At 42.4% G+C, this 26,888-nt stretch overlaps 1 protein-coding gene across 3 annotated transcripts in view; it reads right to left on the bottom strand.

Moving 5' to 3' along the window:
• GOLM1 (golgi membrane protein 1) overlaps positions 1-21,901 on the bottom strand; it is a 124,585-nt gene extending 102,684 nt beyond the window's left edge. The window contains exons 1-5 of one of the 3 annotated variants that reach the window (XM_049795701.1): positions 21,820-21,901; positions 14,808-14,981; positions 12,253-12,432; positions 2,414-2,468; positions 1,993-2,095 (exon numbers count right to left, since the gene is read on the bottom strand). In XM_049795701.1, coding sequence (XP_049651658.1) covers positions 1,993-2,095; positions 2,414-2,468; positions 12,253-12,432; positions 14,808-14,936 — 467 coding nt within the window. In that variant the 5' untranslated portion in view covers positions 14,937-14,981; positions 21,820-21,901. Of the gene's footprint in view, positions 1-1,992; positions 2,096-2,413; positions 2,469-12,252; positions 12,433-14,807; positions 16,753-20,117; positions 20,896-21,819 lie in introns of those variants that run through there. The other 2 variants (XM_049795702.1, XR_007505116.1) reach the window with 2 other exon arrangements.
• Positions 21,902-26,888: the final 4,987 nt, after the last annotated feature.

Genomic DNA, 26,888 nt, shown 5'->3' with positions numbered 1-26,888 from the left:
CACCCCACAGCCCCATGCTGTCTCAGATCAGCCTCAGACCCTGTGTCCAGGCTTAAAACCCATCAAGATGAGTCAACGAGACCAAGGTGTGTCCTGCTCAGGGTGGGGGACACATTATGGGATGAAGGGTTAGAACATGTCAGGATTGCACAAGACTTATTATGGGATCAAACGCAGGGAAAGGGATGGATCTCCGGCAGGAGCAATCACAAGAAAAGAGAGAGATAAGGCGATAAACAGTTGGTGGCATGTAAACATGTTGCTGGTTGGTGCGCTTGTCTGGCCTTGCCCTGCACCTGATCACCACAGTCTGTCCCATTTCTTATTAAATGCCTTTTTAACTCTTTCCTAGGTGAGGGACTCTCTGTTCAGTGTGTGTGTGAGTGTGTGTGTCCATGTACGGGGGTGCGAGTGCAGCAACTGGAGTCAGAGCGGGCTGGGAGGGCTGTGCGTGGGTGGCGCAAGGAGTGGTGCCAGCAAGTACATACGTACACAAGCGTGTTTTGCACTAGCGGACCCCCACCCTCAGGGAGCGGGAGGAGGCTACTGGTGTTGTTCACGCTCATGCGAGTGCTTTGTGTGTCCGCGTCAACCTGTGTACTTGGCCACATACAGGCGTGCTCTTCCTGCGTGGGAACACGTGGGCAGCCTCTCCCCTCCCAGGCTGCTGAATTTGCTTCCCCTGCCTGCACCATAAGAAACAGAGCACCTTTGTCCTCCAGGAGCATGTATCATCAGCTGCTTTCATCCCTGCCAAAAAAAGATTACTCTTGCACTCACATTCTTATACTTTGTCAGGGCTGCAAATACCAAACTAATTGTCAGACTTTTTACATGTAGCAAAATTTCCAAAGAAGCAGCTACATAACAAACAAAGATCCTAGGAATCAGAATGCATCCGAGTATTGAAATATCTTCAAAAGATCAGTCCAGAGGCTTCCGTTTCTCTCTGGTTGCTGCAGGAGAGAAGGGTCAGTGCTGCCAGTCAGTCTTCGCTGAACAAGCTCTACCACAGCAGACGGCACTGGCCACAGTGTGCACCAAGGATATCTCAGTAAGTCAACTGCTGAGGAACGTGCACTCCTTTTGCACACAATACCAGTAAGCTCACATAACTCCTGCTGACTTCCATACAGAAAACACTAAGCTTGCCCCCAAAAATGCTAAGATGAAACTTCGAGACTCGGGCATGAGAAAAAACAATTACTTTTGTGCCTTCTATGTTAACAAATTTTGTTCTATGCATTCCACACGCACAACCAGTTTTATCACTGTCTTCTACAGTTCAATATCTGATTGTTTAAAAAGAGTCATTTACAATGTATGCAGTTAAAAAAAGGCATTTGATTTCTGTCATCTTTTTATAACGTTTTCAGTTATACAATAGTACTCTCTGCATTTTTCCACTGGGCAAAGTGTACTTGATATGTAAGAACCCAGGAGAAAATCCTAGAAATACCAGAAACATGTATTTAGTGTAAGGATACTGATAAGCACTTGTGTTCAGTTACCCATGCCGTATAAGTCAGTGGGAAATCTCAACAAAAAACATGACTAGTAGTAATGCAGAACACATGGCTCTGACCATAAGTGTACCAGAAATTTTCTGAGACCTGTGGCAGCTTAATGAAGTACAGCTTCTCATCAGGTATTCCCACATCTCAGTTCTTAAACTTCTTCAGAGTTTAGCCTCCTTGTGTCTCCATTTTCCCCTCACTCTTAAATGAGGATATTGCTACCTTTCTCCTCCTGCAAAGGAAGGAACATCAAGAAGTGTGGGAGAAGTTTGTGGATACCAAGATGCCAACCACTGCAAGGTCTACACTATTCTCCAAGATCAACTGTGAGCAATTTTGGAAGATGTGTCAGGTGTTACTTTCTCCTTAAAAACGTGTATTTACTAACAGCGCTATAGATATCACAAGAATAGTCTGTGTTATAACCAAGTCACCTACAACTCTGGAAGCCATCTTTTAGAAAGAATATACTTACAGGTCATATGAGAACTTCCTCTGAAGGTTAGTCTGGTTCTTCTGAAACCAGTAAACATCCAGCTGTAGCTTTCCATATTCTGTCTGTAACTCTTTCAAGTTTTCTGACCAAGACAGTATTAAAATATATATTAAAATGCACACACATATATACCTACATGTATTACAATAGAAGTATCAAACAACAGATTGACAGTAAGCACACTAACTTCATCCATCTGTCATGCTCACTTTTTGTATACAAATTCATAAATAATTTTTGAATTTTTTCATCAAAGATGCACAGGACTGGGTAAGAATAGCCTTTCAGCCTAACATACTAACAAAAATGGTGTAGCATAAATTTTTTACCTCCTTTTCTTCATAAGGAATACTCTTTAACTTGTTTGCAAACCCTTCCTCTGAGGGGTATTACAACATACCTCGTAGACTCTGGATCACTCGATCATTTACTGTGATGTTACTCATCAGCACTGCCTGGAAGGAGCAAAATGGAAAATAATGTTTTAATTGCAAAGGACCTGTGTTACCATTAATATTATATTACACAATCAACCAAAGCACATGTAACAAGATCTTTTCTTTGCAAAGTGCTGGGTTACAGCCAAACCCAAAAATTTTTAGCTGCTTTAGAGATTTACTATTACAAACAACAAACACTCATTTTAACCCAGATTTCCCAGTAAACGGGGGGAAGATATCACTGCATTTAAATAAAAAGAGGAGGAATTTAAAGAACCCGCTACTAAAATTGCTTGCTGCTGTACTCTAGTTTAATCTCACAGTTGCAGTCACAGTCAGATTTACTGTATTTATCCCTTGAAGGAAGAATACAGCATAGCACAGCTTGCTATGAACTACCTTTTCACCAGGGAATCAATACACGTGCATTCAGGTACACAAGGATGAGTATTAGTCATAGAGCATAAAGGTACTCTATGAAAGCAACACAAAGCCCTTGCATTGTATCACTTTTCTAACTATCCTCTCCCTCACTTTGATAAGAAAGTGCTGGAGTGACCTTCTTCCATTCCCTCATTTTGCTCTCCCTCTTTCTGAAGAGGCAGTCAACACAGGAACATGTTTTGTCCATTCTTTCACCAATCCCCCTCTACCAACCCATATACATACACATGTCCCAAAACACCTGAATATTGACAGAACTAAGGCAAGTCTAAATGAAATTAATTCCTGTGAGCAAGATGTCAGGATAACTCAGATTCATATTTAACATTTAGAAAGTCTGGTGCAGAAGAGTCATCTAAGACTACAAAAAGATGAGGTGCATTGACCCTTCAGTCCAAGATCAAGTCCAGTCCTAGGAGCACATTTCTTACACTTCACTGGCAATTTCATCATTATCCTTTTCCCAGGATACCCCAATGTTCTGCAGGGGTGCCAAATCAGGATACATCAAGTCACCAGTTTCCTGAAGTTTCTGCTCAAGTACCAATGTGTACTTATGTCCACACCACTTTAATGCAAAGAAATGGCTGCATCCACTCTGTCTGCTCAAGTCACCCTGAAACACTGACAATGCTGGTCAGTGCCTTTTTTCATTAAGTCTATGGTAATAAGTGCCAGTTGACTAGGAAAAGCAAAGTGTTCAATCAATCTGAGTGGGATAGCACATAGCAGAGGGGTAGATTTGTCTTTTGTTGACCCTTTAAAGAGTCCCAGTTCAAAGAGGTGGTCATTCACACGTTGAAGAGTCAGCTGTTTTCAACCCAATAAAAGAAATATTCCTACACCATCCTATACATACAGCCAGTCCATGAACACCACTGTGAAACCTCAAGAGCCAAGGCCTTGCTCCTCTGTTAGAAAGGAAAAAATAATAACATGAATAACAATATATACTTAGGATTGTTTAATACCTTTCCCTCTCCTTTGTCATAGGACAGGTTAAAAAAAGGCTGCAGATTTGTTTTCCCTGATTTATTGGGGAATGGAAGTTAGTGTTTCAATGGAAATGCCAAGTTTTGCTAATGCGTGAGCAACATAATCAGGTTGTTCCATGATTACCACCTTCAGTGTTTCTAGCATTGGCCATTACCAGAAACAGTCAATGGAATACAAAAATCAGTATGACATGGCAATTTTATGTTCCTACAGTTTGTTGTGTTGTGGTTTGTTTGGTTTCTTTTCTTTAAATGTTTTTTTCCTCAAATACCAGGACCACTTATTTGACAGTAAAACAAGACAACTGTTAAATGTTTTGTACATTAGGACAATAATAACTGTGATTAGCTGAAGTGAATAAAATGATTTGCCATGTGAAAAAGGCTCCCTAAAACACAACAGCGGGTAAAAAAAAGTGTGCCTTGGTCTTTCTGGATTGCTTATAAAGCTTCCTTTTGGCAACACCACACCTACCTCCTTGAAGTTGTGGGTAAGAGTCCAGGACAAAAAAAAAAATAAAAATGAAAATCTAGTTAGTTGGTTAACTTGAGCAGGAAATACTGTTGAATGATATATGGGGCAGTGCTCCAACTGCCAGCTTCCAATCCGACTGTATCAATAATGTCAGGCTTTCCATTCCTCCTCCTGTCATCCAAGTGTTAACTAATCTTCACCTCATGGCTGTGATTTAGGCAGACATTTTTTTTTTTTTTGGGGGGGGGGGGGGCAGGGAGGAGGCTATGCAGGCCAAGAAAGAAAACTGCTAGGAAGAACTCAGCAAACACACGCTAAAAATCAGCTCTAGGAAGAAACTCACATTTTAAAATTCATTCAGCTCACAAAACAATACTTATGATCCCTAGGACTGAGAATCCAGCTTTTCGAAACTCACTATATCACCATTACCAAAATCTGACCTTCTGTGACAGAGTAACTCTGTAACATAGAACGAGCTCCTCATATTTGCAAACATGTCTTGCACAGAAGTCCTTGGGACTATCACAGAGGAAAAGTCAGTCTCCTGATTGGAGTCAATGCTGCAAAGTGCAAGGTCTTCAGAAACCAAAAATCAAAAGCCACACAGCCACCCGCAGTGACAGAAAAATCTTGCTCCAGCTGGACAGCAAATTTTATAATGGCAACTGCCAGAGATATATGTGGGGGTTTTTTTATTCACCACAGAACATGTCTACATAAGTCATACTCCACTTAAGAAACACAAAAGTTGATGTTATTGTTTAAAAAAAACCCCAAAACATAACACAGAAATACCTGTGAGATAAATTACTTCAAAGCGTATGTTTTGAGCACATACTCTGAACTATGTATGTGCATTTGATGTGATTAATGCCTTACACAGTAGTCTCCATAAACATATTCCTTGGAGGCATTACTACAGTAACTCCTTCAGCATTTGCTACCATCATAAATCAAGCTAACCCAAGCACACTAAACTGACATACATGCTTTCTAACACTGACTGTATGTGGTGTATATAAAAGCATAATGAGATACTGCAACAGGAAAAAGGAATAAAACAGCAAAGAACTTGATGAGAGTAAACACTGGTTTCAGAACTAAAACCTAAGAAAAAAGGGGCTTTGCATTCACAAATACAGCTCTCACAAGGAGAAAGAATGAGCCACAGCATCAGTAAATCAGCTGCTAAGAACAAAACCAACTGGGAAACAAAGCAAGTTGGGAGGGTAAGATTTATACATGCAGAAACAAGCATTTATAATTAATAAGGGAGAAGAAAAGCACCTATTTCGTGATTAACTCAAACTGATCTAAGTCCTTACTGCAAAGAAAAGGAGCAGTTCTGCCTTGCATGTTCCTACCGCTCCCCACCACCATGCTGGCAGCAGAGTACAAGCCACATTTTGATTATCTATTGTTCATTTCTTAAATATATTTTGAAATTCCCAAATCCCTTCTCTATTTTTGCAAACACACTTCCACACACACAAACTTTACTAGTAACACACATCATCAATTCTTTTCTGTCTTTGTACTTTTCTTTACCACTCTGAAATAATCTTCAGGAGTAAAGAAACCATTTATACTAGCCACAAAAAGTCTTTTTCATTCTAGGATTAATGGCTAACTGCATATTAGTAAGTGGGGGGAAAAGTTCATAAATAAGATCCCTAAGAAAGTATTTCTCTTTTAGGTTGGTCTGTGCGCTGCACACTCATGTATACTTCAGTGGAAGAGCACCAATTGAAGCAAGTCTAAAACAAATTTCAAGCCCAAAATAGAGGAGACATTGTTCATTTAAATCCGTTTCTCACTGCAATGAATTCCATTCAGAAATTACAGACTTTTCCCCATCCTCAATAAATAGAAAAAAAACCCAAACAACTGAAAAAAAAAAAAAACCCAAACCACCCAAAACAAAAACAAAAAAACAGCTCTATTCCCAAAGAGTGATTCCGGTCAAGACCAGGGACCCAATCTTGTTTCACACCCCTTGCTAAAAGCAAACTAGTCTCTCTTTTTTTTTTTTTTTTTTTTGTGATGAAGGACACACGCACCATGACATGGTGCAGTGCAGCCCTCAAACCTGCAGAAAACACCAAAATTGTAAAGTTAATTTCTTACACTCTCAGTGGAAGAGAGGGGAAGTTGACACACATGAATAAGAAATTGCTTTTACAGGAGCACACCAACAGCAAGTGGACTGGATAAAAGAAGACATGTGCAGCTACAGAACATTCCTGACGTTGTTATATTTAATTGAAACCCAAATAGTAGGCCGTGTAAACAAAGAAGAATCCTATGATGTAAGAATCTTAATATAAAACCTGTACAGGTACATGTAATGTACCTCTGCTTTCCTTTTTGCCCATTCATTTTGCTGTGAAGAGGTAGAAATGCTCCAGTAGTTGACTCTTAAGCTACACGTACTCTAAATTTCCATTCTTAGGGTGCCTACAGTTCAGTGAGTCTCAGACCATCCTTTTTTTTTCTCCACTATGTGAAAATATATTTTAAACCGAGGTAGTCTTCCAGACCTCTGCTGTACAGTTATGACTAAGCAGACTGATTTCTTCTGCTAATTTAGTAACATCATGGCAAGCAGGGAGGGGCACGAGGCAGTGCTTGCTTTTCCTTAAAGCCTTTCCAAACCTAGAAAACACAATGTTGTTTGGTTTAAAAAAAAAAACAAACAAAACACATATAGGCACCTTCTTGTTTTCACAGCAGGCTTTCTTCTGTCTTTTCACCATCCAGGACTCTCTGCATAACAACAGGTATTTTTTCTCAAAAGACTGTGCTGGGCATTGAAATTTTCCCAGAGGGAAGGGATCTGAGAGCAGCTGTGGTCAGTGTTAAAAGACACTGAGCAACGGGACAGTAACAAGCTTCACATATAATTTACAAAGCTTGACCCCTCTCCTCAATAAAACAAGATGTGGGCTGGGGAAGAATCACATAAATCCAAAGAAAATGACAAACTGAAAAAGCATGTTCTAGCTGCTAAAAACAAGAGATATTACACACATTTTTCTCCTGTTACACTCTTCAAAAAGACTATCATGGCTGTGTACATCCCAGAACCTACGAGTCCTGAATAACAACCACACAGAATATTGTTCTTTAGAAAATTGCTTACAGATTAGAAACAGTCCTTTTGCACTCCCGATTCCTTAGCTGTTGTTACTAAGAATCTGTGTAACCTCTCTTGATCTCTTCAGTGTATTTCTGTATGGATTTCCAGAAGCCATTTGCTAAATCTACATTAATCCTTAAAAATTCAAGCAGATTTTTTAAAAGCGGACTGGTGACAGAAGTGTTTTATACATACTCAGATCTAAGAGACTAATTACGACAGCAATTTTACAGGATTACATTGCCCCAGTGAATGGTGAGCCTACAGGGTATTTCAGGCTGACTACCTCCTGCCTTCCATGCCCTTTTCCTTTAAGTAGCAGAAGGACAGTTCTGCTAGAAGAGAAGGCAGATTTAACTCAAAGTAGTTACCACACTGCCATCGACAATGACTTTATTATGGCAAGCATCTTATTGGTGTATTAGTTTGGTATGAAACTAAATCAGTGGCATAATTATTTTGTATTTTATCAGCACAGTAATAAGACACAGTGAGCAGAGATGAACTGCAATTAAGATGGGTCTCGAATGTTACTTGAGAGTTGCTTTCAGTAAGGAGTCCAGATTGTGAAAGTTTGTTCCTGAACAGATTTCTTCTATAACCAGAAGAACCATAATTTCTCCCTGAAAAAGAGGGGATTTTGAGAGAGACCATTCACTCCTACACATCACCTGAAAGCATTTTCATTCTTCTTTAAGAACAACAACAAGAACTAAACAAAATCCTGTTTATCACTGAAAGATCTGTCCAGTTAGTTAGACAGTTTGTATTACTTGTAGAGCGAGTTGAGAGACTCCGGATTTGGATTTGCATTCATCCTTCCTGGACTAGGTAAACATTGACTGGCAATCCCCATGGCATAAATAAAGTTCAGTTCAAAGACCAAGTTTCCCATAAACAGAAAGGGTGAATTCATTACTTGCCCCCCAGGAATCCTGGATTCCACTGGAATCCATGGAGCCGAAAAACAAGGATACATGTGTGCCTGTGTGTGTATACAAATATGTATGCCCATGTGAATATACAACACACACTTATACATGGATATAGATACACACACAAAATAAAAAGCACTCTGAAAGAGTCTTTTCTTACATTCCACGTCCCCCTGTGGAATAACCTCTGATCCCGGACAGCTTCTTCAGACCATGATCCTTAGTGAGGAGACCTAAGTTTTCCCTCTCTTCCCCACCCACCATATTAGGGGCATTACTAGATTAGAGTGGATGAATCCATGCCAACTTGGCTGCAGCTTTTGACAAGTACGCAGGTTCCCAGTAAACAACTCTCCCTGCTCTTAAATCAGAGCTGGAAAACAAACAACATCCATGCAGGATATTTGCTCATGTGTTGCAACAAAAGCAAATCTTCAATTTGCCAACAAAGTGGTGCACAGGCACGTACATGCTCATCCTACCACTTCAGGCTCCTGAGACACACTCTTCTCCAGTCACGAAAAGAAGATGCGAAATGAGTCCATTGCACCACTTTTACCTAATGCTTCCTACAGCATCAGCTCCTGGGGTTTCAACACCAAGTTTCATAGACTATTCCATTACTGAACAACTGTGTTTTAGGACAATGGAGGCAAAAGCACTTAAGAGGAAGGGACAGATAGTTTGGGACAGCTCCAAAATCCACCTTGCCCAGTACCCTGTCTCTAACACTGGATGCCAAATGACTACCACAGCAGCCATAAAGCACAGTATTTTCCAGACAGCAGCTACTTCTGGCTGAGGAACACTTGGAGCCAGGACAAACACCTTTATATTGGGTGGTGGAGCAGGTGTTTGTCCAAGGTTATCCAGTTGTTTTTTAGCCTGCACAGACCCACTGCAACTGGGCATTGTGGATGTCACACACTTGCAGCTTCACCATCTGTTGTGTGAAAAGACCTTCTGAACTACAACTTACTGACTGCCATTTGAAGCCTGTCAGCGGATGAAGAACAACCATGCCTTGTCTCCCCTAGCCATGAGCACTTTCCATACCATTCAGGATCCTGGAGATGCCCGCGATGGCTCTCCTCAGCTGACTTTTGTCCATCTTGTAACCTACACTGTGGATTCCTATACAGGAACTACAGCCCAGCTTTGGTTATTCTCCTTGTTCTCCTCTGCATGCCTTCTCCAGCACTACAAAACTCCACCAGTGACCTCCCCACAGTACAACTAACCCAGTTTATTTCTAAACTGCTTTCTAACTTTTGCCTTATCACCCCTGTGATAACACCATCTTACCACATGGCTGCATAATTTTTCTACAAGCCATGTGTGTGTAGCCTTTTGCAATTCCAGGTGTGAACGCATTCATTAGTCTCTCTCATCCTTGTCAATTACTCTTTCAGAAGTAAACTCCAAGAGACTTCAGAAGTAAGATTTCCTTTTCCAGAAGATGCTTTGATTCTTCCCCAGACTACCGCATTCACTTCCATGTCCAACAGCAGTTCTGGTTTTGTAAAATAGTTCCCACCACTTTTCCTGGCACAGATGCCAGATTTAATGGCTGACAGTTCCTACATGTCCTCTAGACTCAAAAACACCACCACAAAAAGAAAGGTAGATTGTGTGGTGCCAGCTACATTTCTCTGGTTTCACAGCCATTTGAAGCCGAAAGGTTGTACACCATGCTTGGCAGATGGAACATTTCATCCACCGAACATCCTCAAAACTCCTGGGTAAGCTCCTGTCACCAGCTCTCGACGTTGACCCATCTGGCCAGCCTGTGCTGTAAACTCTGTGGCCAGCTCTTCCAGTTCCAGTGACTTTTAATAATTCTGGATAAAGGAAAATCTACTTATGAAAAGGAAGCATAAAATGTATTTCCCTTGTGAAAAAGACTGTAAATTAAGCAAATACTCAGTTCTGTTTGCCCTTTCCTTGCCTTTTTTTTTTTTTAAACTCATGCATATGCTTTCACTCCTTGCATGACAGAATTCAAATGCAGAAAGATGCCAAAACAGAATGATGGGTTCACCAACCTGTAAACCGGGGTACCTTCCCGGAGGATAGTAAATTTATGCAATTCCCACAGCACTCAGTAGCAACACCCACTACTAGGAAGCAGAAGTGACAACAAGATTGATTACTCACTCAAATGCTGTCTAACTGTCCTGAGGTATCTTTTTAATGAATACACACATTTAAAAATTAAATAGACAAACTATACCTCACCTTTATTAAAGAATACACAAAGACTGAACCCAAAGAAAAGAGAGAAATAATCAAAGAAACACATTTGTCTCAAAAGAGTTAAAGAGAACTGGTTTATTATTTCTTTGAAGATCTTGGATAAAAATTATTTCAAAATAAATTAAAAATATATGCTACTGATGTGCATATTAATGAAACAATTCCACCTTCCATTTTTACTCCAGTTTTCTTCGTCCTTCAGAGATTATTCTGGTGATATTTTCTTCATGCACTGCAGGTTTTGAGCAGTGAACCATCACCTAATGGTGAATCCCTTTACCTGAAGAGCACCTATTATCATCATCAGTTGTGTCTGTTCAGTCTGCTGAAAATAATAGTCCTGGAAAGCTGCTCTATAAACTGCAGTCAAGAGACTCTAGAGGAGAAGCAATAAACCCAGAATGAATACTCTCAGCTAAATACTTCCAGCGATAGTGAGAAAAGTGGTATTAATGACTAACAGCCACATCCAAGGCAGCATCAGCAACATAAGGAAAATACATAACAAAACAGTTTGCAAGATACTACACAGCAGTAATCGTACACACCGCTATTTAAGTAGGTATTTTCACATTCTTCATAAAGGACTTCCATCCCTCTGGCAACGCCGCACTGTCAGAAGCACTGCCACAAAAGGCTAGGCTAACCTTCTGATGTCTCCCAGTGTTATTGGGTTTTGGAGGCAGAAGGCCAAGGTACCACAAAATTTGTAATGTAGTGTCCTGGGTTCAGCTGGCATTGAGTTAACTTTCAGAAGAAGTTGGGAGGGGCCACAGTCAGGACAACTGACCCAAACTAGCCAAGGGGATATTCAATACCATATGACATCATGCTCAGTATGTAACTGGGGAAGCTGGCTGGGGGGGCAAGGTATCCCAGCTTGGGAACGGGCTGACCATCAGGTTCTGGGTGGTGAGCAATTGCATTGTGCATCACTCACTTTATACATTCTTTTATTAGTATTATGACTACTTCTCTCCTTGTGTTGCCTATTAAACTGTCCTTATCTCAACCCACAAGGTTTTACCTTTTTCTTCCAATTCTACTTCCCATCCCACAGGGGGCAGGGGAGAGTGAGCGAGCGGCCATGTGGTGCTTTGTTGCTGGCTGGGCTTAAACTACAACATGCATTTAGAAATAAATGTCAACCATTTATGCCTACAAATATACACAAATATATTTGGGAAAACAAATATATCTGTTGGTGCAGCTTCTTCTTTTCCCTAAGTTTTAAAACATTAGTATGCAAGAAAGGATGCCAGAGGCCAACCCAAGTTTGATAACAATGATTTATGGAGGGGGTAGAGATTTTAATCAGAAGTGCTGTTACTTGCAGTTTCTAATATTTCACATATTATACAATGAATGCTATAAAGTGCATTCAATGTCCATTTTCTAAATATTATACAATGATACATAAATTAAATGTTTTGCTACACCAACACTGACTGTAGGTCCATCAGCTGGAACATTTGAGCAACTGTATTCTATTGTAGAGAGTGTCTTGGTAAACCACAGACTCACAGAAAACTGTGGCTAGAAAAGGCCCTACCTTCTCTTCCTGATGTACTCTGTTGGCATTTTCCATCTGAAAGCTGTGCAAGGACTGGATTTTGTCAATCTGCTGTCGCTGCTTCTCTAGCTCTCCTTGGAATTCATTCTTTTTGAGCTCCACAGCACCTCTCTCCACTGCCGCCCTGTGGACTTTGACTTCCAGTTCCATGATCCGACCCTGAGGAAGAGCAAATTAGCCAAAGCAAATAGAAGTGCTTCCCCCTTGCTGGACTTTTCTCCAATACATTCAAGGAATACCAAATTTCACAGAACTAACGATGCTAATGCCATCAAAGTATTGTGTCAGCCGGGCAAACCTGCCACACACACAGAGACACACACACACACACACAGACACCCCCCTCCCAGTTTTAGATAAATTAACAGTACAGCATATTCTGTAGAGACTATCAAAATTGCAGCTAAAGACAAGAGAAATGCAAAGCTGCCTCAGTACTTGAGCTTAAACCTCCCCTCCCCCTCAAAAAAAAACCCACATTAAAAAAATGCAGTCTACAATCTTTCTGAAGTACAAGGTCAAACCATCTTTTAAATTTAATGGAGACATCACTGCACTTCCCAGTGTCGTGAGAAACTAACTCAGGGAAAACTCATCTGTCAAATCAATAAGAGTAAAGGGAGGACAATATTACCCAACTTTTACATAAACAACTGACATATGGCTGTTACAGAAAGACACATACAAGAAAAACTAATTTATAAGCAGAAAATCATCGTTCTTCTTGATTGCTCAAAGAGCAGTGACAACCAGAGTAAAATTCAACACCATCACATACTGCACATACAAACACAGAGACATAAGGTAAAGGACCAAGCCTGATACTGTCACAGTTTTTTTTAAAGCACTGATTTAATTTTGCAGGACATAGTTGCTAAACATTTTGGGTTAAAACCACTCTTCAGCAGCAAGGAAGAGAACAATGACACATGGAGAAAATATCAACAGAATTCACCCAGGCAGAAAGACCTGGGGATTCCAGGTGGATTAAAAAATAGATATAATAAAAACTGCACATCTTCCAAGAGTCCAAGAAAATGGACCAAATCTTCTTACGACACAGTATGCTGCATATTACTGCCCACCTACTCTGCTTCTCTGCCACAGAAAGGGAGAGAATGGAGGGGCAGGGGGGAAGAAAAAGACTTAACAGTTTAGCTGAAAGAGCAAAGAAAAGCACTTATTCCATTTCAGTCATAACAGCTGCAAAGTCTTGCCAACAAACAAATAGGTTGACATAGTGCTTTAGAAGCTCTGTCCGTGCCTTCAGCTATCCTTTCATTTCATTCAGAGTGCATGACTATGCAGAAGTGAAACGATTTTCAAGCTAGCTTTGGGAGAAGTGTACAAGACAATACAGTGAATCAATAACAGGAAGAAGGACCTTGTGTCTCTAAGTTACTGAGATCAAGAGTAAGCTACTATGGTAGCTTATTTTCCTCGCTATCAGCTGCCTCACAGCCATGAGCAAAGCTTCAGCAGTACTGACACAGTCACTACCTGCCAGTAGCCACCATCCCGAGGCCACTGACTAAAGGGAAAACAAGGGATGACCCGAGCCCCACAAGACAGAGCATCATACCCTCCACCAAGGGAAAGCTAAGACATACCCTTAACCGCATGGCCAGACATGACACAACTGTGTCCTGTTTGACTAGTGCCCTCTCTGAGGTGAAACAGGAGTTCAGTTCCTACAGCTGTCAACCCAGTACTAAAATTCAGCTCAGTTACAAAAAGGATACAAATTCAGTGGAAAAACTTGGGAGGAGCTCTCATCAGCCATGTTTAACCACCAGGTTCTTAGTTTTTAGGTTTGCTTGTTAAAAAAAAACCAACAACAACAACAAAAGAAGGGAACCATCCTGTAACATTTTCACAAACCAGGAATTTTATTCACGTACTACTCAACCTCAGAACATGCGCTGCAGAAAGGATTAAAACCCAAGCTCAACAGTCACAGAAAATACAGTTACCATTAGAAAAATAGCAGACAAGTTAATTACTCCACATGAGTTGTGCACCCTCTTTAGGAAAGGTTTCTCAGGAACACAAATTCAGATTTTTAGACACTGTTCCGAACAAGTTAGATTTCCTTGTACTTGGTGGGACAGTGTGCATACATTCTTATGAGTCATGTAAGAAAAAAAAATCTAGGGAGATAAACAAGTTGCAGATGGCCATTCAGATTAAAAAAACAGAGTGCCAGTATCAATGTACAGTTAGGAAAAAAAACAGAAGATGGCTTTGCCACATCTGTAAACTGAAACAGCACAAGATACCTGAACTGTTTGTGTGAGCGTAAGTAACAAGCACCATACATGCAGGTCTTAAAGTTTTGGGTCATCCTCACCTACAAATAGGCATTCCTCCCATTCCCCCCACTCCCACTACTGATAAGCAACAATTGTAATATTTGTGAAAATTCCTACAACAAGCTGAAGCTCCCACTACACGCAGGGGAAGCATCCTTCTTGTGGACGATGCTTATTAACCATGCAAGTACAAAACAACATGCAGAGCAATAGGAGAGTTACCTGCAGATCCACGCTGCGAGAACTTGCAATCCAGTAATTGAAACCCAAAACAATGATGCATGCCATGAGCGCAGCCACAAGGAGAGGTGGAGACTTCATCCCTCGGCAGCTGTTTCCTAGCCCTACCATTTCAAGAAAAAAAACAAACCCAAAGAACCACAACAGTGTGGAAACCTGCAAATTAAAATAGACATGTTATATTGCATCCTCTGCTACGGCCATTTTATACACACAATAAAACTTCTACTGTAATAACGCAACAGCTGTTAGCTGAAAGGACTACACCCAGCAAGGAAGGCACACTATCTACATTATTTCCATCTGAAAGACAAAGAAAGGCCATCTCATACTACTAGCTTGTATGTAAAGTTTCACATGGACTTGAGGGGGAAGTCCTGAATATTCCTAACAATATAATGAAAATCCTCAATAAACAGAACAAACCAGCCATCCTTTCATCATTTATTCCACCCAAAAAGCTAATTAGACAACACTGGCCCACAGAGAGAGGATAGATTCCTTGTTATCTCATTTAATCAGAAAATAATAAAGTTAGTTTCACTGTTTCAGGAGTAATTTGCACTTTGCTTCCCAAACTTGGGTAGTTTCAACATATACCCTCTGATAATACTACTTTAACTTTTTCGTTCTAAGCTTGTGAATAAATTAATAAATCAGATTGAACAAAATTACTTTAAGAATAATCTAAAAAATAATTTTAAAAAAATTAGCAGACACTCTGTTGATTTCAATGGTAAATTGTATTAAGTGATATTTGTTTTGATCCTCAGCTGCTTTCTCTGCTCCTAATAGAAAATAAGTAACCTCACTTTAACAAACGAGCAGTACCAAGGGTACTGCTGGTTGCTATTGAGACTTGGGTTGTTTCTGTGGAACAGCCCATCTTAACAGAAAAGCGGGGGCAAAGGGCAGTTGCATTTCTCTTTGAAATAGGCCATATTCATCCTATGACATGATAAAATCTAGTCTTAATGAGTGTAATATCAACTAGCTCAAAGAATCCTCAAACTCCACTGGTAACCTTGGGCACAGTTTGTAACAGACTGCTCTTTTGTAAACTGAAATCAACCTTTTTTCTTTTTGCACTCCCACAAACAAAAGCCAGCAAAAAAATGAGCACAGATCAAACAGATAGCAAACACAGGCTGCATCTCAAGATACTAACTAAATCTGAAATGGTTACATTTACTATTAATATATTGTAGCTCAAGGTGCATGCTCTTAAATAAACTAACTTCTTCCCTACGGATGCAATTCACAGGTTGTGATGTATTTAAAAATTAATAAATGACAGCAACTCTCAAAGGGTTTATACATTGACATACACTGTAATCACAGGGGAAGAAGGTGATGCTAGCAGTCAGCACTCAGCAGGTACCAGAAATGCTGATTCTACTGTATGTCCAGCTCTTAAATCCTTCAACAGCACACCTATACCTACATGTGCATGTGCACCCTCTGCAAAATGCCCTCTCTGCATTCAATTTTAAGATATAACCCATCTTCCTCTTTTCTCAGCAGGGAGTGCACAATACTGCCAGACTGGTAAAGGTTTCAAATCTATTTGCTCATTGAAAAGATTGTGATTTTGTTCATATTTGCAGATGGGGTATACATGGAGCCTAAGAGTAAAAACATGGCTTCCTGAAAATGCTGCCTCTTCGTGTACGTGCACACACACACACAAAACAAATGCAAAACAACCCCCCAAAAAAGTGTGCATAGCTGCACAGGCCCGACACCTGAGGCCCGAGTTTCTTGCCTAAGGAAACCTCAGCTACAGAGCAAACTGACACATGCAGCTCAGCTCCAGCAGACACCCATGGGGCTGCATACAGCCGAGGTAGGATCAACAGAAACAGCAAAGGCACGGGGAGGAACCATGCATTTTTGTTGTAAAGCAAAAAAAAAAAAAAAATCAAGATGCAGTAGACTAAAACACACAGACATAGGCACAAATTTCCAATACAAAGCTAAGAACTGCAGAAACACATACATCTTGCACAGACTATTCTCCTGCTGTGCCATCCTAAGAAGAGTGCATGAGAAGTATAGAGCCTGGGGCTCACCTTACACAGATTCCCTGAAAACCAAGAACCACAGACCTCCAGAGTGACAAAAACGAGAGGTGGAAAATGGAGATGATCATCACCGCCACATCAGCTAAGAACAAGATAATTAATTTACTTTTGCTTACTGGAATAAAATACTGTATTTCAAAAAACTTATATCAGAACCTGTCATTAAATCATTCATATCCTGTTCTTTGCTGTAAGAGTATTAGTTGGTACACCTGAAAACATGGAAAAATTACTAAGCATAGCACTGCAAGACATAGTGCATCATTCTAAGTGTTACTTGAATAAAATAATTGGTATTTTCCTCCTAGCAGTCAGAAATAGAGAAAGTAGTCCATGTTATCAGCAGTAACAAGTTGCACTAGAGTTTAACTGCTGTATAAACATATGACACTAGCCGTTTAGCTCAAAAATTTTCAGAGGTAAAGCAACCGTATTGTTCAAAGGAAGAATGATTAGTTCACTATGCAGCTTAAAGCATAGGCACAAAAACGTGTTCAAGGAATGCCAATACACCTACCAAGTACACAAACCGAGCTGCCTCAGCGACCCTTCAGTTGTTTTCCATTATTAAAAACAAGCAGGCAAGAAAGAGTTGAATTCACTAAAGTATGTTTGACTCCAATACACTTCTCTCTCTAGAAAATCCAGTGTTGTTTGTCCTTAAATGATTTATCTCAATTATATTTTTATATGCAACAGAAGGAAAGGCAAAAGGAGATGAAAGAGCTGAAACACACAGAAGGATCTTCCATTCAAATATTGCACACCCAAAACATTACCTCAGTTGCAATATTGATATTCCCTCTCCCATCACTTTAAAAATAAAAACTGTTTAACTTTCTATCATGGATATACACATACGCATGCATTTTGGAAAAGAGACAAGCAAATCAGCTCAGTAGGTACATTTACATGGAAATGCATTGTACATGCTGTTTTCCAGGAAACATCTGGTTTGGCACAGTTATTGGAGTTGAAAATAAAATACATTTCTGATTTTATGGGTAAGAAAGTGATTTTACTGAACATGAAGGAACCCATCTTTCATGAATGTGAAAATGAGATGCTGTATCATGAGCATAATGCCCTACATTTGGTAGAGCATAAAATTTGACTTCTGAACAGCAGATTTCATTCTTCTGCTTTGCCAACCTAGCAGTGCTTCATCAAGAGGGAGATATTCTAGACTCTGAGATATACAAGCAAATTAACATACAGTATACTGTTATTTCCCGTATTACCATGCTATCAGTCTGAACAATTCCTTCTTTTACTGTACTCGGCTGAAGTAGGATAGCTGGTATCCAGCAATCTTCCACTACAGATAATTAACAACCATGCTGACTAAGTCTCAAGACTTAAAACATCAGAGGCAAAGACAGAGCAAAACAATTTGTGCATTTCAGACTCCCAGAAGGAAAGCTCACGTGGTCCAGCTCTGTGTATTTGCATGAGACCTGCTGAGCAGGAACAAGCAGAACTGATGAAGATTTCAATAAATGCAGCACACAGCCGGGGGGGGGGGGGGGGGGTGGGGGGGGGGGGTGGTGGAGCAAAAAAGGTCCCTTATCCCCCGCCTGCTTACCTGCCTACTGACCACCTTCACCACCACCCAGCCACCGTATGGTACAAAGCCAGCACAAGCTGGAGCAGCATGTGAAGACCATGTGCAGCTGGAGCAGCCACTGAAAAGCCAAGGTGCATCTTACTTGGAGATCTGTGTCTCCAACTAAGGACAGAACCTTAGGAAAACCCCTTTGGAAAGGCAGGGCCATAACCAGAGACAAAAAGCAAGAAAAAAACCTACGAGGACCCGAAGGCTACTGGACAGCACTGAAACCCCATCCCGACCAGATCAGCCAACAGGCCACCACTATTGCCCTGGCTGTGGAAACCTCCTCCCATTGAGGGACCCCCACAGATAGACAATGGTGCTATCCCCACGTTTTGCAGATTCCTCCTGAATTTCTCAGCGAGACTGTGGAAGAAATTACCTGTTTTTTCAGACATTGCCATGAAATTCCTATGTCTGACTGCTTGAAGAAAAATACACCAGCTTAACCAAGCAAGCTAATCAAAACCTCTTGCACTGACAACAGTTAATTAGTTATACCCAGACATGATTAAATCAGACTAGAAGGTACTAGAAACTGGGTTTTATTTAAAAAAAAAAAATAGTTAAATAAAACTTTTTAAAAAGTAATTCTTAAAAAAAAGGGAATCAGAAAGCAAACATTTGTATGCCCAGTCTTCCAAAAATCAGGTGATGGTTAGGGTGTGGGTGGAAATGGAGACGTGACAAAAATGAGTCAAAACCTTTCATTTTTAGTTTTATATACGATTAACATACAGTAGTGATCATCCTTGAAAGAGAAATCCAATTGTTGGTTCTCACTCATGGCTGGATGTTACCCACAAGTACGACCATGCACAAGTCCCATGGCAAGAACAAGTTACAGCCAGCAGCAACCTTTATGCTTTCAAAGGTGCACTGACTGCCTAGAAGGGTCAGAAACTGGGTCTAATACACTGTCACAAAACATGCCACACAGATTTCTTATAATCCTCTGCAGCAACACCATTTGGGAGTGTTTTTTCCCAAGTTTGCAAGTCAAAAGAGGTCAAACAAATGTTTTTCCAATGGAGATTTAAAGTTTGTACAATGAACTCAAGCCTGATGACCACAAACTTGCTAAACACCTTTCATAGGAATCAAAAACCTGCAGGCTGAAAGAAACAAAACTCCTGAAACGTTCAGCAACAGTCACTTTTCAAACTTCTGTACTTTGGATGACTGGCTAACTTCAAAGTGGTAATCACACACGTACACACACAAAAAATAAATTCAAACACGGATGCTGCAGGATGTCACTAAGTCACTATTTACCCAAGTTATCAAATTACACTTTTCACAGGAACAGGAAGGGGAGAAGCATTTACGGCACAAGTTCAGCAACTGCACTCTCATCCTTCTAAGGAATAACCATCATTTGATGCTTAATTCAGTTCTTAGGTTTTCCTTTTCTAACACATTTTAAACTAGAAGTGACAGATCAGAAGAGTATGAAAATACTGAAAAACATTACCTCTTCAGGGGGAGGGTGACTGTTACCACTTGTCCACTAATTATTTTTCAACTTGGGAAGTATGTCTTCTTCAAATGACTACTTTACAAGAAGCTAATAACCAATCACACACAATGTCCCACCCTTCGTTTGATTTAAGAGAAATCCCAAACTGGTGCGTAGCTAAACAGATGCTTGACGTTTCAGGTAGGTATCTTTTCTGATGAAAGAAGTTAGGTAACCAAAGGTAACTTGACAAAATCTCCTAAAATACCCGCACAAAGTTTCTGGACATGCTGTCTAGGTGCACTTGTAGACACTACTACTACTACCACTTGAAAATACTGTGTATGAAAACAAAATTAAACAAGCAAACTTGTACACCAGAACGATCTCAACAGTTAGTCAGATTGCTTGTTTCTTTTTATTAAAGTATTTTGTTGGTTGGTATTTTTCCCATACAACATGAACTATCTTGTTAGGATCACAATTAATAGGACACCCACTTGATCTTAAAAAAAAGACATTAGGAAACAGAGTACAGTAAGTTTAGATATGTGGTGAGAAAACCACAAAATTGCTACCATCCCCCCCTCCCCGTATGGTTTTGTACGGTAAAAATGTATGGTTTTGCTGTAAAACACACAAACCTCCCGCTAGAAAAAAAAAATAAATAAAAACCAACATTGCAAATAGTTCTTCATGAGCGAAGTGCTGTTAAGATGTAAGATGAAGGGCCATTTAAAAACACTCAACACGAGAGCGAGGTTAATTTAAAACCTGTTCGACTGCTCCCATCCTCAAGTTGACAAGGGAATCCAACAAAGCAAAGCAAGGTAAACCTCCCGGGTGCAGGACATAAACCCAGTATTTATTCTGTACCCAACATCCGAACCAACATTTCTGAGGAGGTAGGGGAAACGCTTCTCCAAGCGGCAGTGGGAAAGCCTCTGGAGGCACGGACTTGGGAAAAGCCATCAGTCACCCCAAGGTGGGGGGGGCAAGAAGAAAGAGACCTCCACAGCTCCGCCTGCCCGCGGGGAGGGGAGGGAAAGGGGGCAGCCGGCTGCAGCGGGTCTGGCGCAGGAGGAGCAGGAGGGTGAACAGTCGCAGGTCACAGCCCTGCGAGGCTGTAAGGGACCTCGACAGACCATCTCGCCCGGCCTTCCCCCGGCAGGGGAGCCTGGAGGAGCTTATCTCCCACCCCGCCCTGTTATGGCCCTTTCTGATTTCAAGCATCGTCATTATTTCTACCTCCGCTACGAATACCCGCGGTTGTTTCCGGCTCAACACGCTTCTCTCTGTGCAAAAGGCCCACAGAGGGGAGACTGGCCGAAGAAAAAAGAAAAAGTCATGTAATAAAACGCTTGTTAGCGTCAGGCACGCACGCAATCCAAGCCCAGACGAACGGCCCGCCACCGCCAGCGGCATCTCCCCGCGGCGAGCGGGAAAGCTCCCGCGGGACGGAGCCCGCCCGGGGCCGCACGCCGCCGCCCGCTCCGCCGGCCTCACCGCCCGCCCCGCCGCCCAGACCGGCGGCCGCCGCCCCCCCTCACGCACGCCGCCGGCTCGCCTCCCGCCGGCCGGCCGCCGGCTGCTGGAGCCGGCCGAGACGCGCCCGGCGGGGCAGAGCCAGCCAAGTGGCGGCAGGCCGCGGCCCGGGGTCCCTCACGCCACGCCGCGCCGCCCGCCCGTCCCCCGGCCCGCCTCCGCCGGCCGCCTGCCTCAGCCGCCGCAGAGGCCGCCGTGCGGAGGGGACGGGACCGCCGGGCAGGCCCCGCCGCACCGGCCCCCAGCCCAGCCCCGCGGGTCAGCGGCGGGGGCCGCGGCCGCTCACCTCACCACCTCGCCTCGCCTCGCCTCGCCTCGCCGTGCCGCGGCGCCCCCCGTCGAGCAGGAACGCGACGGCCGGGGCCGCAGCTCCCGCAGCCCCCGGCGCCCGCTGCGAGGGAGAGCGGCGACAGCAGGCGGCACCGAGGGAAGGGGAGGGGAGGGCAGGGCAGGGCAGGGCTGGGCTGGGGAGGGGAGGAGAGGCCGGGCAGGAGAGTGCGGGCGCGGAGGAAGTCTGGCGGCCGCAGCGGCAGCCCCCGCCCCGGCCTCGGCCCTGGCCCGCCGCCACCCCCCGGCGCCCCCGGCTTGAGGGAGCGCGGGGCCGGGGCCAGGGCCGGGGCCGGGGTCGCCCCGCGGGTCGGCAGGGGACCTCCCGGCGGCGGCTGCCGCCCGCGCCCCGTTCCACCGGCGCCTCCGCCGGAGGAGCGCCCGGGCTCTGCTGCGGGGTCTGGGCTGCGGCGGACCCGTGCGCCCACGCCTGCCTGCGGTAAGCCACCGGGCACCAGCAGCATCTGCTGTCCTCCCCTCCAGCCTGCCTTTTCCGTCCGAGCAGCTGAGGCAGAGCCCTTGGCCAGCGCTTCAGCTGAGGTCCAAATTTCCAGTCGCGACCGCAGGCGCTGGAGTTTCTGGAAAGCGACGTGTGGGAAAAGCTGAGTGTCCGAAATCAGAGACGAGTGGAACAAACCTCGGGAAGGCTGTTTCAACTTTTTTTTTCTTTTTTTCTTTTTGACAGCCAAATGGATGAGGCGGGTCTTTTCTTCGTTCAAAAATTTCAAAGCAAGGAAAAAAGTTAGGCAACGTGTTTCCCCCGTGGTTATTAGCTCAGCTGGACGCTTTCCACCATCCAGATAGGCATGTTGTTTCTGCGTGTTAAGCTTTTGCAAGTGGAAGATAAACAGAGTGAAAGCAGAGTATAAAAATTGCTGCAACGGCAGTTGTAGGCCATGAAAAAAATGCAAAAAAAAGTATTCATCTTTGGTAGGAGTTACTATTTCGAGATCAATTTCCTTAATGACATGGTTGATTTAAAAAAAAATTGACATATCTAACTGAACAAAGGGCACAAACTTAACGAAAATTACCTTCCACATGTCAGAAGATAATGCTGAATATGAGCCTTTCTTCCAGTCCTTGAAGACCATTTAAAAATTGATCAATGTTAAGTCCTTCATTTTAGCTTTTTCATGGGAAAGAATAGGTTTAATTTTTTTTAATAATAATAATACGTACAATAGCTTTGTCTAGCTCAGAAACAGAAATTTTTCTTGCAATTTCAAAGCCATGTTGGATCATATCCCTCTAGTAGGGAGATATGTGATTTCCTAAGTGGGAGCTTTTTTCCCTTCTTTTTCAGTTTTTAAGGATAAGTGGATCCTTCTTTAGCAGCCCAGCACAGCCAAAGTCTAGAGTTATAATTTGACTAAAACCAGAGTTTCCAATGTTTAGGCAACTGAACTTTGTTGAGATTCATAAAAACACAATAAGACTCAGAAAACAGCTTGTTTGTCTTTGTCGGTAAGACAAGAAGACATTAAACACCAATAAAAATATTCATCAGGAATAACTGTGCAAGCAGAAAAAAAAAAGGGGGGGGGGGGACGGGGGGACTGTCTTTAGCTGGGATCTAAAGACTAATTTTGACTAATTTTGCCCTGCTTGCTTACAGGCAGCTAAAAATTCTGGAGACATAACCCCATTATTTTCCCTGTCTCACGAGGTTATCTTGAGGAGAGGCAGTTCTGTCCAGAAGATCAGGGGAGTGAGGAGGGATCATTTAGCTATAGAAATGACTGACAAGTCTCAAAACCTGATTGACTATAAAGCCTGCCTTTAATAGGGAGAGTGAAGGTTTTATTAAGTCCAGCACTGTCCTCAGTATGGATCCAATGAGAAGACATTAACCTGGTTTGAAAAAATACAGTGCTATGCAGTTTGCAAAAACGGATTCTAAGAGCACTTAAACACATTGATGGTGACAGAACTAGTTAAAAATATTTATCAGCAGTCATCACGTACCAGTGTTTCAGAAAATACCAGTAACTGGCAGAGAGCAAATTGTGAAAAGCTCAGATGCTGCAGAGCAATGGTACTTACGTAAAAAAGGAGCAAGTGCTCTATTTAATCTTCATAGCCATCATTTCTTTCCCTATTAATTAATACTTTAAACTACAACGATAACCAATCTTGCAGAAAAATTAGGGGAACATGCAACATTAATAAGAATATATCTTTATTTAAAAAATTAATAGCCATGTATTTAACAGAGACCTAAGAAAAATACAAGTGTTTTTCCTTTAAACATAAACATGGTAAAGCAAAGAAGTCTTGAAAGAAAACCACTCAGTTTAGTTTAGAAGAAGAAAATGGATGGCATATAGCAGTCAGACCACTCAGCATGGTTTCCCGTTTGCTATATAGTCACAATCCTACGACGATCTTTCAGAATTGTATTCTAACACTGCTTCGAAGCCAATAGGAACGCACATCTACATATGTTAAACTGCAGAAAAGTTGAGGATCTCAGCAAGATCTCTTGGGACCAGTACCAGAAGCAATACACTTCATAAGGGATTGTTTATATGGGCTTCACAGGACAGTATGACCTTCAGCCCAGGGCTTGAGCTGGCCTTGAGAAGGAAGCCAGATTTGTACTTGGAAACACTACACACTAGGACTGAGTGTTAGTGTCTTACTGCTGCCAAAATACTGTGTCTGAAGAGCATGGTCTAGTGTGGTGGGTTGGCCCTGGCTGAAGGTCTGGTGCCCACCAAAGCCACTCTATCACTCCCCACACTCAGCTAAAGAGGGGAGAGAAAATATATCAAAGGGCTCATGGGTTGAGATAAGGACATGGAGAGATCACTCAACCAATTACCATCACAGTCAAAACAGACTCAACTTAGGGAAAATTAATTTATCGCCAATCAACGAGAGTAGGGTAATGAGAAATAAAACCAAATCTTAAAACAGCTTCCCCCCACCCCTCCCTTCTTCCCAGGCACAGCTTTACTCCCAGATTCTCTAGCTACCCCCACCAGTGGCACAGGGGGACAAGGAATGGGGGTTGGGGTCAGTTCACCATATGTTGTCTCTGCCACTTCTTTGTCCTCAGGGGGAGGACTCCTCACACTCTTCCTCTGCTCCAGCGTGGGGTCCCTCCCACGGGAGACAGTCCTCCATGAACTGCTCCAATATGGGTCCTTCTCATGGGCTGCAGTTCTTCATGAACTGCTCCAGCGTGGGTCCCTTCCATGGGGTGCAGTCCTTCAGGCACAGACTGCTCCAGCATGGGTTCCCTGTGGGGTCACAAGTCATGCCAGAAAACCTGCTCCAGCATGGGCTCCTCTCTCCAAGGGTCTGCAGGTCCTGCCGGGAACCTGCTCCAGCACAGGCTTCCCACAGGGTCACAGCCTCCTTCAGGCACCCACCTGTTCTGGTATGGGGTCCTCCATGGACTGCAGGTGGATATCTGCTCCACAATGGACCTCCATGGGCTGCAGGGGGACAACCTGCCTCACCATGGTCTTCATCACAGGCTGCAGGAGAATCTCTGCTCTGGCACCTGGAGCACCTCTTCCCCCTTCTTCTTCACTGACCTTGGTGTCTGGAGGGCTGTCTCTCTCACATGTTCTCACTCCTCTCACCCGCTGCAGTTTCTGTGCCTCCCACAACTTTTTGTTTCCCTTCTTAAATATGTTATCTCAGAGGCACTACCACTATCACTGATGGGCTCAGCCTTGACCAGCAGTGGGTCTGTCTTGGAGCCGGCTGGCATTGGCTCCATGGGATATAGGTGAATCTTCTAGCAGCTTCTCACAGAAGCCACCCCTGTAATGCCCCCACTACCAAAACCTTGCCACACAAATCCAATACATCTAGAAGTAAAGCAATTTGCAGAAGGCTACTGGAGGTGGATCGGCTGCGTAATTCGTATCTGTTCCAGAGGTATTTTTGAAAATCAAAACTACTGTCTAAAGAGAAGCAAGAAAATTAGATGTGCTTTGAGAAAGAGGGATTAAAAGCACTTAGATCTGTATAATAATGGTTATTTATCATTAGATAAAGTGGAAACGCAGCAGTAGATAAGTAAGTGATCATTGACATATGCATATATATAGCTGGCATAGCACTAAAACCAGGATGCATTCATGTGCAAAAATGGAAAATCAGCAAATTAGTCAATGGTAAAGGAACAAATGTCAATGGTAAAGGAACATGTTTATCTATGTCACAAACATTAAAACTGATAGTGGTGCACATTTTTTTAACATTGAGAGTTATCCCATGAAAGATAAAAGTATTCAGCACATGACTTTACTATACCAGTTTTGTCATGTTGCTAGGACTCTGCACAGAAACCTCATTATACACAGTAGGTTTTGATAGATGTTAAAATGTCCCTAAAAAGAAAACACCTGAGGTACAAAGTACTTTACAGCTGATGCTATGGAAATAGGACATCTGTTTTTTCTTGAACTCCTGGACAACTAAATCAGGAGAGTTAATCCATGTGAAAGATTGTTCTGAAGTGTAGGTATACTATGTTTCCAGGGGAGTGCTTGACATGTACAATCTACATTTTTTAGATATTACCAGCCCAGTGTTATATGTCTGTGCTTTATGTGATATTTCTGGTATCTCCATGAATGAACAAAACTAATGCTAAAACCCCTCAATACCTCTTTGTCTTTTCTATTTTAGAATTTTCTATTTTCTACCTCTATTCTCTTTTCTATATCACGAAAATCAGCAAATCAGATATTTTAGAAAATATCTTCTAATTTTGCATTGTGCTTTTTCCATTAACTGAAGTACAAGGATGCTAATTATTTACCTTTCTAGCATATGGGGAAAGAGCTATAGCATTTTTAGGTGCCATGTTGTAACTATTAAGAAGGGATAGGTCAAGCCCTGCTGAATAAGCCGTGCTTGATTAGTTCAGGCCCTTCTGAAAGTTTGTTAGTTAATTAAGAGGTATTACCTCTGTGGCTTGATGTAGAGTACATCTCAAACACAAAAGTGTTTTCTTTTCTGTGATTCCATGCAATCTTGTATATTACCTGAATTTCTGAGTGCCTGTAAAA

The sequence above is a fragment of the Accipiter gentilis genome, chromosome Z (assembly GCF_929443795.1).
Source record: "Accipiter gentilis chromosome Z, bAccGen1.1, whole genome shotgun sequence".
In the NCBI taxonomy this organism is placed as follows: domain Eukaryota; kingdom Metazoa; phylum Chordata; class Aves; order Accipitriformes; family Accipitridae; genus Astur; species Astur gentilis.
Note: the sequence above shows the minus strand (reverse complement) of the source record. Positions and strands in the feature narration are given on the sequence as shown.